Source organism: Chinchilla lanigera, unplaced genomic scaffold (genome assembly GCF_000276665.1).
Source record: "Chinchilla lanigera isolate Chin_1 unplaced genomic scaffold, ChiLan1.0 scaffold00050, whole genome shotgun sequence".
Classification (NCBI taxonomy): domain Eukaryota; kingdom Metazoa; phylum Chordata; class Mammalia; order Rodentia; family Chinchillidae; genus Chinchilla; species Chinchilla lanigera.
Window position 1 is genome coordinate 8,527,829 of NW_004955451.1, and position 12,050 is coordinate 8,539,878.

Consider the following 12,050-nt stretch of genomic DNA (forward strand, 5'->3'; position numbering starts at 1 on the left):
CACGACACACAGCTAATCCCTTCCCCCCTGTACCCGGTGTGACTGGATCTTAGAAGCCATTTGTGTCTACACAAAAAATGCAAAAAAAAAAAAAAAAAAAAAAAAAAGATTTGTGGGTGGGTTTCATGCAATTTACTCCACTGAGTATTCCCTTGGTGTGTTTCTCCTCTGGTCTCTTTAATTCACAGCATTTTGCTTTCTAGCTGCAAAGGAAGGGTATCTGATTTTATCACAGCTAGTTTCTTTGGCGGCAGGGCTTCCCAACCTTGGTACTACTGATATTTTCACCCAGACACATACACAGATATTCAATGAGGAAGGCTGTTTTGATAGAGGATGTTTAGCAGCCTCGGTGGTTCTCAAACCACTCTGTACCTACATTCCCACCCTCTAGGAATCATAGTCAAAATGCTTCCAGAGATCAGCAATTGTTCAGTGTATGTGTGTGTGTGTGTGTGTATGTGTAGGTTTGTGTAAATGGGAGTTGGGTATGGTGGCATTTTTCCCAATTGAGAACCAGCACTCTACAGAAAAATACAAGCTACAGAAATACAGAAGGAAGAAGAAAGACCATAATTCTAGGCAGCATATTTTAAGATGCTGTAAGCTCTCCAGGAGGATCTTTATGATTAGACAATTTGGGCAAAGTTTCTTACATAAGAGAGGTAGAACCTTCAGTGCTATGCATAGTTCCGGTCCCAATCTCTTGCTGTTGGTTTCACTCTGCCTTGTTCTTCTGGAGATCAGCTCGTAATGTTTTCAGTTTCTTTTGGATCTCACTCAGAACATCAATTTTCTGCTCCAAAATAGACAATGAGTGGGCAATGCAATGTTCTACATCGTAGTTTACCCCTTCGGCCGTCTCCTGGACGTTCTCCCACCACTCGCTAGAGCCCTTCCAGGTGGTCCATTCCTTCACTAGTGGGGAGGATGATATTTCAGTTTCTTCACCGGGTTTCTCCTCATCTCTCTGTGTATAAGGTATTTTCATAAGTTCATCCCCCTGAAGAGACAGTTGTGAATTCTTAATGTTCTTTTCTAGATGGTAGTGCCTTACATCTGGAGCTAATTCTTTTACTCTGTTTGCATATCTTAAAGTGTTGAGGGTGTTTTCACAAGAGGTCATCCCTGGTGAGATAGTAGCAATCATGCAAGTGGAGGAGTTCTGACCTATGAAGGAATCCCGGAGCACTTGTGTGAGTTTGCTGGCTCTGAACGGGGTGTGAGATTTATTCTGACCCAATGCTCTGATACATTCTTTGAGGGCAAGGAGACTCTTGTTAATCTCGGCCCCTTCTAGCTGCCTCTTCCGGTTGGCCTTGGCCGTATCCGCTCCCCTTTCATTCCCAGCTAAGTCTATGAGGGAAAACTTGCCGTGCAGTTTCCCTCTGGACTTCAAGATGATCTGGAACACCGCGTGGCTCCGCGATGAGTGAACATTAACAGATGTCTGTCCGGAAGTCCGGCAGCTGTTGCCCAGTTCCACCAGGTTCATCACTTCTTCGGTACAACACACTTCTTGTTCCCGCAGCCCTACCACTTGGACTTGCTGATGGCCATCCTCAAGAATTTGCAGCTTCTTCTTCCAGTTCAGCAAGTCATACACTTTGCCGCCGTAAATCTCAAAAAAGGTCCCATAGACTTTGAGGTCTAGGGTCTCATAAGTGGAGTTTTTGAGCAAGAGAAAGACGTCCTGAGCCACCAGGGCATAGATGCCTTTAGAACAATCTTGGACCCTTCCTGAAAAGGCTCCGCCCATGGTGTGTGTCTTCCCACTGCCGGTCTGTCCGTAGGCAAAGCAGGTGGCCATGCCCTTGTGGAAGATGGACTCCACCAGCGGCTGGGCGGTGAACTGGTACACTAACTCGTTGGAGGCGGTGTCGTCAAAAGCACGGTCGAAACAGAAGGTCTGGTTCTCCAGGTAGCGAGTAAGGTCCAACTTTTGCTTGGACTCGTGCACCATGACCATGTTTTCCGAGAGGATAGTGATGATGTCCAGGTCCTTCATGACGATCTCCCGCTCGTTGAGCGGCCTCTTCCTCACGCAGACGCAGATCCGGTGGTGTTCAGGGGGCTCCAGGCCAGGCATGGGAATCTTGCTGCTGTCCAGACCCTTGCGACACTCTTCGATCATGCGCATGACCTCGAGGTTGGGGTGTCCCGCACTCACGTCGAGGGCACGTCTCGCTCGAATCTGCAGCTGCAGCTGCCTGCGCCTCTCTCGCTGCTTCTGCAGTCTCTCGATTTCGCGCAGGCAAGAAGATTTTCTCTGCCTCATGAGGCAAGGATGGCTGGGGACTCCCACAGCCGGGCTGTCCCCTGAGGGTGTTTCACTTTTCTGGGGGGCCATAGCAGTCCTCTGTGGGGTTGCCCACTGGTCCCCGATGGCTGGAGAGGGTGCCAGACACAAAGGGGGCAGTGGTTTTAGCGGCTTGGGATGTTCAGCAGAGGCCAGAGCTGGGTTCAGCAGCAAGATGTTCTCCAGATTAATCTTCTTACCTTTTTTCACTCCTTTCTCCACCCATTCTACTGTGACCCACGAATTTTCTCTGTTGATTTCGGTGACCACAGCCAGATGGATCCTCTTGTCGCTGCGCTCGATCACCACACAGATTCCCACCTGGATGTCTCCACAATGTGAATTCAAAGGTTTCAGCTGGGAGAATAGTGGTGCGAGAGAGGGGCACGACTGGCTGGCCATGGTCAGTGATGGAGGTATCGGGGCTGGCTTCCAGGGTCCTTGGGAACCCAAGCCAGGCTGAAGCGCTCAGAGCCCTGAGCGCAGGCGCGGTGTGCCTCTGCCTGTGTAAACCCTGAAAGCCAAAGCTGGGGGCGGGGCCACTCGCGTCACAAAGGGTTGGGCTAAGAGACAGAGCAGGGGTCCCAGGCCTCCCACGTCTTTTAAGGTAGGCAGAAAAAATCACCTCCAGGATGTCAGCAGAGTGCAAAGGGAAGCAACAATAGCTTGTTCTCTGATTGGAGGAGGATGCGGAGTGTTTTGTAGATTCTAGTCAAAGAGTGAGGGTAGAGAACAGAGAAGCCTTGGGAAAAGAGACAGATCTTTTACAAAAGGCGGCAACAGAGGGAGGGGAGAAGAGGAAGAGGGAGAGAGGAGGGAAGGTGGGTGAAAAAGAATTGGGATGCGTTGTTCGTGTACCAAGTCCTCACGCTGAATGTAATCATTATGTACTGCAAACATGTACTAGTAAAAATAAAAGTTAAAAAAAAAAATGTATGTTCCAGGGACATTTGTGTCTTAGCTTTGGAAATATCCCTTCTCCCGGGCAGTCTTGATCTGTGATCTCAGAGCTCTGTGCTTTAAGGAGCCCTGGGAAGTCCCGTCAGACTTCAGCTCTCTAGTGCGGAATGGGAACAGATGACTGTAGAGCTGTTCGCATGGTGTTCTGTATGCCTCTAAACTCCAAATTCCGCGGGATCCCGCCGAGGCCTCCTCAAATTTGCCATCTCCTTATTAATTCTTCCGCCCCCTTCTACATTTGCTTAACGTCACACTCGTAATTTAAAGTTATTCTACTTTAATGGGCTTTCTCATTACAAAATCGGAATGAGCTGAGCTTAGCAGGTTGTTGTGGGAATTTTGCTAATATGGAGCTTCCTTTGCTCTAGCGTCTGTGTTTGTAAACACAAGATGCTTATCACATTCCAAGTGGCTGTGACAGCTATAAAGTTAGTTTTGTTGTGCTGCAGTCACTTCCATGTTTGAGATTAGCACCATAATTACGGTTCCAAATTTCTTTAGTAATTACACTTCTGGCCTCCTTATCTATAATTTAGAGACCATGGAGAGACATTGGTGGAAAGAGACAATTCATCACATATCTCCTCCTCCACCCTAAGATGTGGTAAGCATGCAGGTGTGTTCCAAATTCTTACAGGTCCGGTGGAGAAGTTTGGGAAGGCAGCTAAGATGATCAGAGATATCGTTTGGACTGTGAGTTTGGTTATAACTGACTTATAGCTCTAAAGTAAAACACAGGACAGTAAGCATGGCGACCTCACAACTTTCAGACTGGGGTCACTGTAGAAATACATTCTATTACAAGTTTTCTTAATGCCAAGTTTTTCCTCCAGTAAGTTTAGTAAAGCTCAGAATTTCCTAAAAATTTGACAACTCTGCAGTCCTCTGTTCTGGGAATGTCTGAAGGAGGGTAAATTCAAATACCAATAGAAAGAGAGGACAAAGGAGTTCAGGGAATTGTCTTTGTATGATTATTAATTTTTCATTTGCTCAAATTATCAATATTTAAAGTTGTGCCTTAAATAAGATGTTTGCTGTTGACATTTCAAGGGAATTATGTAAATGTTCTTACTCTCTATATTTATCATTAGGTTAAATTATCCTTTTTAAAGCATTGCTGCTTTAAAGTTTTCAATATGCTTCTTTTAAACGTTTATCTTTTAAAAAATCAGATCTCTCAAAATTATGCAAACCATATCTTTTCCATGTTAGCTGTGTTTTTTACACCTAACCAGATGATTTTTGCAGCTAGACAATAGATGACTAGGGTCAGGATGGTTGTGCAAAAAAACAGAGTCTAAAGTATCCTTGATTCATTTTTTTTTGTCTAGCATGCTCATGGGAAAGGACATTTTTAAAAATAAATTCCAGGGCTATTCTGTTTTATTTTCTTACATAGTTCCTCAAGATATCTCATTTGTTCCTACAGTTTAATTTTAGGTACAGCCAGCTATCTAGCTAGTTGACAACCAGAATTCCCCTAACTGCAGAAAGCCATAGGAATTTAAATTCAATAAAACCCAAATTTTATTTTCTTTCTGAATGTGACACTTGGAAGATATTTTTAATCACTTTTAGTAGCCTCAGCATGGACTCATTTTCAAAAACTTAAAGCTTGTTTCTGTCTTCTCACTTAGTCCATTATAACTTAGTCTTACTCCAGCTTGTAGAAGCGTTCTGTAACTATGACATCACTTAATCTCTCAACCAATCAGGCTGTGTCTCCCACTGATTGTTTCACTCACTGTCCTGAGAGCCATTTTAGCAGGTACTTCCTTATAGATTCCCTGCCTACAAATGCTTTAGCAGCTTTCTATCATCCTGGTACAGTACAAATTCCGTAAGAAGGCACAAGAACATCTTTCTTTTTGCTTCACCCTTGACCTTTGTGACACTTCGTCTAAAGTTGAACTGGGTAAAGGAAATTAAAGTCCTCCAAATGCACTACTGTCTTTCAAATTTCTAATATGGGAGTTCTCAATTTTTTTGTTGTTGTTGTTTGGTACCAGGAATCTAACTCATGACCTCAGACTTGCTAGGTAGGTGCTTATACCACTGAGCTATATTCCCAGGCCCTGGGAGTTCTCAGTATTATGATACATTACAAGGGCTTCCTAATACACAGATTATTGGGTCTCCTAACCTAGGGATTCTGACAGTAATTCCACACTGGGGCTAGGAATGTTCCTATCTAACATGTACTCATATAATGCTGATGTTACTGGGCCTACAGTGCTGAGAACTTCTGCTTGAGCCATCTAAACAGAATAGTCTGGTTCTACCCTCTCATCTTACCCGAACTCCTCAACACCTTGTCTTGAATATCATTATCTTTAAACAGAAATAGTATCTCTTACGGGTTGGCCTTGGTTGATCAAGACAAAACAAATGCCTACATTTTCAGTTGTGAATATAAATAAATTAGTAGAGTTCATAAGTGACTTCAACTGTAATCTGTTTCTGGAGACTTGTTTGGATAGTTTTATAATTTTGATAATCTGGAGCTTCATTGGCTGCAATTTTGTATATCTTTATGATATAAAATTCACAATCAGCAACCAACTGTGTATGCTTTTATTTAATAGTGGTTATTCTGAGGGGCCAGTTTATTTTTAAAAAAATTATGAATTTTGCATGTGGGATAAATACAGAATTAGTAAGAATGTGAAGGCCTGTATGCAGTTAAAGTTATTATTATCCCTGAGCAGTGACCTGGATAGCCATTTGGTAAAATGAACTGTTTCTCCAAATTAAAGGTAGATGTCCCTGCTATATTTAATTGATTGAATTTAACCAAGTAGCAAGTATATATGCAATTTTTACCGTGTGTTATTTCCTATGTCAAAGAAATCCTACCCTCAAGGAGCTTATCATTTGCACATTTTGCACCTACTAAATGAGCATGGCTTGGCAAGCACCTGATAAATTTTTTTCATATTAAAGCCCTACATTTTTTCCCCAAAAAAACCTAACAATTATCAGGTTTAGCCCTACAAGAGATGGTAATGTGGATAGAAATAAGCACAGGAAATAAGCTTAGTGTTTTTCATTGGTTAATGACATACATATTCCAGTTTGGGGCTTTTCAACATTACTTTCTAGGAGAAAATTTGATTTCCACTCTCATTTTAGATACAAATATCCCTGGAGAAATTCATCAAATACACACTTCTAGTACTGTTTTAATGGACACCTAACAGCTGTTGGGCATGTTTGATCACCTTGTGGGTCTGTACTTTTCCAGTACACCGATGCAGTCTGAGGTTGATTTAGATCTTCAGAGGAATTCAGCAGATTTCCCCAAATCTCTTTGAAGAAATGGAATGAATCACTTCCAGTTAAAAAGTTCGTATTTAAAGAGTAGAGAGATACATGACTAAGTTTACGCCTTTAGAAAACAAGTAAACATTGCCTTTTAGAATGAGAAGACTATTTTGCCACTATTACTAATATCTCTATCTGTAGACATTTTGACATTTTCCCTACTCACTATACTTAATATGCCCAGATAGGTCCATAATTCTCCAGTCCTCTAGCTAATTGAATAGGCCAGAATTGTTTCTATGACAACAATATTATCCCTGAGCCATGTTGCTCCAGCTTATTAAACAGAGTTACTTACCTGAGGATACCGACAACATCCTTAGTTGTGGAAACTGATCTGTAAAGTTTGCTAAGAGAGTAAGGCCACAATTTGTCTATGTTTGGCTTTTAACCTACTGTGTTAGCCATCTATTAAAGTTTAACTTCGTTTAAAATGCCAAAGGGGGAAGTGCTAGGTTTTATTTATTGCCAGTACTGTTTGTTCATAATTCACATTAAAACCACAGAAATTATGCTAAGGAGAGTCCTTTACGACTCAGCTATAGCTTTCCAATTTGAAAGATGTGTTATAGGCACTGCCTTCTGCAAATCTTCTTTAGATTACACAGTTCAGGTAAGTTCATCAGATATGGAAGCAATATAATATGAGCTATATAATACTTCTATGTGAGAAGTAATTGAAGATCTGGATTTGATTCACTGTAACTTTTCCTGGGAAATACTCATGGGCATACTTGTGCTGTACATTGCTTACCTTTCATCACCTCCATCCAGCTTTAATATTTGCCCTCTATTCCATCCTCATATTTCCTCCATGCTTATTTTTAAGATTTTTCTTACCACTTTGGATTAAAAGAAATATCTATATCTTTCTCTGAAGGTGAAAAAAAAATTAAGAGCCTTGAGAGATGGGAGAAAGATATTTTATTTGTGTTTATATTCCTAGTATCTGGCATATGAACTTACAAAGTTTCCTAGAATGGTAAAAAATAGCATAATAAGTGGATGTTCCAGAGAGACCTCAGAAAAAACTAAGAAAGAGCTCATTCAATTCAATACACATTTGAAAAATTTTAATAACTATCTGCTAAGTATCAAGGTCTTAGGATGAGTGGTAGTTTGCACACTAGTAAATAAAACAGCTTTAGCCTCTGTCCTCAAGGAGTTTAAAAGCATCATTTTTGGAAACAGATATTAACAGATAAGTATATATACACACAGATAACATCATTTCAAGAGACAAATATTAGCATAATTGTAGATACACATGCATATACACACATACAGGTAGACAAAGATATTTAAGTAGTGTTCTGACAAATACAGCTAAGGGTCAGAGTCCTATCCCACGTAAGTTAAAGTACAAACTAAATGACATCTTTTTGGGAAAAAGTAGTGCAGACATATTTACATAATAATCAAGCCAGGAATTGGGCTAGATTTGTGTTCTACAACCTTGCAGAATGTCAGAACCATCTGGCAAGATTTTACAAAGTGCTGATGGCCTGACTCTACCCAGACCAGCTGAATAAATCTCTAGGGGCCGGAGCCTGAGCATCTATGTTACTAAAAGCACCCCAGGTGATTTTTATGTTACTGTGAAGCAGGAACGTATTGGACTGGATGCCCTCTAGGTCTCTTCCGACACAGAGATTTTATGATCCTGTGGTTCTGTGAATAAAAAGATGATTCTCTGATTCACCTCTGGGCATTGAAATTTCTTTTTTTAGTATTTTGAATTTTTGAAGATACACCTGCTTCCACAAAGAAGAGAGAATGCACTTTTACTGAGAAAACTACTTTAGGTTTCTGCAGAAGGTTTGTTACAAATACTGTGCAATCTTTGGTATTATTGTTTAACAACATGAAATAAAATTGCATACCAAGGCTTCATGCCATTAAAAGACATTTGTGAGCATAAGAGCATATCATTTGTTGTTACATCTCCTATGGTGATTGAGAAAAGCACGTTGAACATTTTAGATATTTAATATATATTTGTTAGAATGAACTGTTGGATAGCATCAGGAAAATATATGAGATTTCAAAATGCTCATCTGGTTTTGGTTGCCCTTGACTATTTTCTAAAGTGTGTGAGATGAAAGTCTTACAAAGACTGAAAACTTTTCCCTGTAATATATCTCAGTATGGTCTCTATAGGTGATGCTGTAAGCAGTATTTATCATTGTCAGAGCCTGATATCTGCTTGGCATAATAAGAGATTTACCACTTTGCAACAATTTTTACACTCCTGCCTGGAAATATGGAGCAAGAAGGCCACAATCTTGAATATCAAGACATGATGTGGACATAATCATTTGATTCTAGAGGAAATAAAATCCATGATATAGTTGGTTGAATTAATGGAGATAACCAGTTGACTATTATGTATTTCAATTACATGCATGTAGTGTTCTACAGGCTGCTAGGAAACAGAAATATTGGGAAAACTGCCAAATAAACCCATTTATTATTAGAGAAAAAAAGGTATCTATCTATGCAGTTGACCCTTGAATAACATGAGTTTGAATTGATCATGGCTATTTATATGACTTTTTAAAAAATTTTACTTATATATGTGACAAATTTTTAGACATTTACAGTGAAAATGTGTAACCCAGATAATAGTATATTTTATTATTCACTGTCATAAAATCTACACAAATATATTTTATACTCTTAGAAAAAGTTAAAATATGCCACAACTTCTAGACCATGTGTGGCACTGTTGGCAGTTGAGAGAAATGTAAACAAATACAAAGGTGCAACATTAAATCATAACTGCATAAAATTAAGTGTAGCGCACACTGACTTACTATAGTAATTTCATAGCCACCTCCTATCGCTACTGTGGTGAGCTGAAGTGTTTGCGTACTGCCTAAAACCACAGGAAGTTAATCGTCTCCACGTGAATGGTTCCTCTCTCCAGTAAATTGCATATGGCAGTAAAGAGTGATCTCTTGAGGTTTTCGCCTGTTTTTCATAGTATGTAACACCTGTAACATGCAAAGGATGTGCCGAGTGACTGCTTAGATTCATCAGTAAGTCTTCTTTAAAACAGTAAGCTCTTAAATATTAAGGTTTTAGAGAGTCAGAACTTATCTCAGAAGTCAACTAAGCATGGAGCAAGAACCCTAGAGAGCTGAGTGGTCCCACAGACATTGTCACTGTTACCGGCCTTGTTACCATTCCACTGCAGGAGGAGCTGCTCCAGTCACCAGCACTGTAACCCACAGACAGGAGGCCAAGACCCACCACCCACCCACCAGCCTGTGTCAGCTTCCAATGCTATGTCTGCTAACACGACAAGGTCAGTGCAAGGACGTTCCATACAACAACAAAAAGTCCGATGTAAGAAACAGATGTGCTTTTATGAACAGTGGTGATGCTGTTCGTAGAATTTGGGATTGGCTCAGACTGGGTGATTATCTGGATTGTGTGACAGTTACAGCTCTTAGATTCTTCAAGAGATTTGCTCAGAGGTCCCAAGAAGGCGCTTAGAGCTTTAGCAAGCTCTTTATTGTATGACACACAGAAGACACTCTTAAGCAAGTCTAGCTTTTATTAGAGAGGATAGTATATAGGGCAGAGATCCAAACCTAGATGTACTGACTGCTCCAGGGACCAGAGTGGATTGTCATTTATTATTTATATTTTTTCTTAGATTTTGGGGAATGACAGAGGCTGGTAACTAATGGGAATGTGTTCCAAGCAACTAAGAGATTCCACCTTCCCAATGAAATGAGGATTTTTGAGCTAATATAGTCTTAACACAAATAAGTAATAGTAATTAAGATGAAATTTTAAAGATTACTAATAGAAATCTATATTTAACATCACTAATACTAATTCATGATCATGTAGATTCCATTAATTCAGGTTACACTTTAGCATTAACTTCGATCTGTGAACTAGTAATGCTAAACTAGTTTTGTACAGAATATACTTTAAACAGGCACATACACGACAATTATAATAATCATCATTCTCAAATATAAGCCTCGGGAAAGGTATTATCTCTCTAATTCATGGATATTTTGTTTCATTTTTGGAATTAAATACTGTAGTGAGAATAATTCACAGAATTGCATACCACACTCTCTGTGTAAAACCTGATAATAAGAGTTCCGTAAGCCAAATAACTGTATCTTCAAGAGAACACAGTAATAGGAAATGCTCAGAACTGATAAATGATGAATTTTCTCAATAGGACCTTGAAGCTGTATGATCCAGAATTTGGGGTTTTTCTGCAGACATCTACAGATATCTTCATCGTTTTTATTTTCCAGGTTTACTTGTGAAAAAAGTGATTTTGTGGTGGAAAGTCCAGAAGTACATGTGCATTTTGACATTCCTCAGAGTGGAATCACATAATTTTAGATTTGAGAGGGCTTAATAAATCACAGTCTCCTTTTCTTATCTTGACTTTGAATATTCTTTAGATATGTAGCAAGTCAGTCAGGTCGTTTTTTCAGTTTAAGACTGAAAGCAGGTGAATTTTGACAATCTGCCTGGTTAATTGAACTGAAGAGCTATTATTCATTCAACATGTATTTGCTGAGCATTGATTATGTGCTAGAAATACACTAAACAAATAATTAATGTTTAATTTGTGTTTAATCTCATGTTCTGGAAAAAATAATTTATCTGAACTATATTAAAATTTATGTAGCTGTACCTTTAAAATGAGGGATATTTTCTTTTCTGGAGAAAATATGTGTACATACAGACATTAACCAGATCAGTCACTGAAGTGATTAATTAATTAATTAATTTTTTTTTTTTTTGGTTTTTTGGTTTTTCTCTGGTACTGGGAACCGAACTCACAACCTTGCGCTTGCCAGGCAGGCACTTTGCCGCTGAGCTAAATCCCCAGCCCCTGAAGTGATTAATTTAATAGATACCTATTATGAGAAATTTTCTTAGCCTGCAAGAAGAGTGGTAATTTTAATTTACACTTGTACTTGGTAAAATGTGGAGTGGTGGAAACGGAGCCAGGAAATACATTACAGTGGCATTAGAAAGCTAAAAACAAAAATGCACCTCCCAACCGGAAGCAGGAAAAGGACTCTGTGTGCCTCACCCTACTAGCCCATGTGCTTTATATGTTACACAGCTTGGACTTTGAAATGCTTCCTCCTTTTTTCCTTTTATGAATCAATCTCAAATCCACATTTTATTGTTATTTAGGTCAATACTTACTCTAAGCTACCTATGTCACATAAATAGACTCTTGCCATGAACTTCTAATGGGTCCTTACTTCTCCACCTTTGTCCTTAATTTAACAAATTTCATCCATCAGATGCCTTTTCTAAAGCGCATGTGTAAGGCGCCTTCTCGTCTTCAGTGGGGTGTCATGGGCGACGCTCTCCAAGGCACTGAGGCCGTCATCCTTCCTTTCTCGCCTTCCACTCTTACCACTTGTCTGAGGCTATGCTCCAACCCCGTGGTGTTTGTAGGTCCCAA

At 39.9% G+C, this 12,050-nt stretch overlaps 1 protein-coding gene and 1 long non-coding RNA gene across 2 annotated transcripts; one reads left to right on the forward strand and one right to left on the reverse strand.

Annotated features, from left to right (window-relative positions):
- Nucleotides 1-576: 576 nt before the first annotated feature.
- Nucleotides 577-2,833, reverse strand: Kif2b (kinesin family member 2B). The gene has a single exon (XM_005394091.1). It carries the CDS (start codon nucleotides 2,699-2,701, stop codon nucleotides 719-721), a length of 1,983 nt encoding a protein of 660 aa, XP_005394148.1. The 5' UTR covers nucleotides 2,702-2,833; the 3' UTR covers nucleotides 577-718.
- Nucleotides 2,834-3,428: 595 nt separating this feature from the next.
- On the forward strand, nucleotides 3,429-10,357 carry LOC106149645. Its single transcript, XR_001235952.1, has 4 exons — nucleotides 3,429-3,515; nucleotides 3,796-3,875; nucleotides 9,783-9,893; nucleotides 10,248-10,357. It is a non-coding gene; the product is annotated as an uncharacterized LOC106149645 (long non-coding RNA).
- The last annotated feature ends 1,693 nt before the right edge of the window (nucleotides 10,358-12,050 follow it).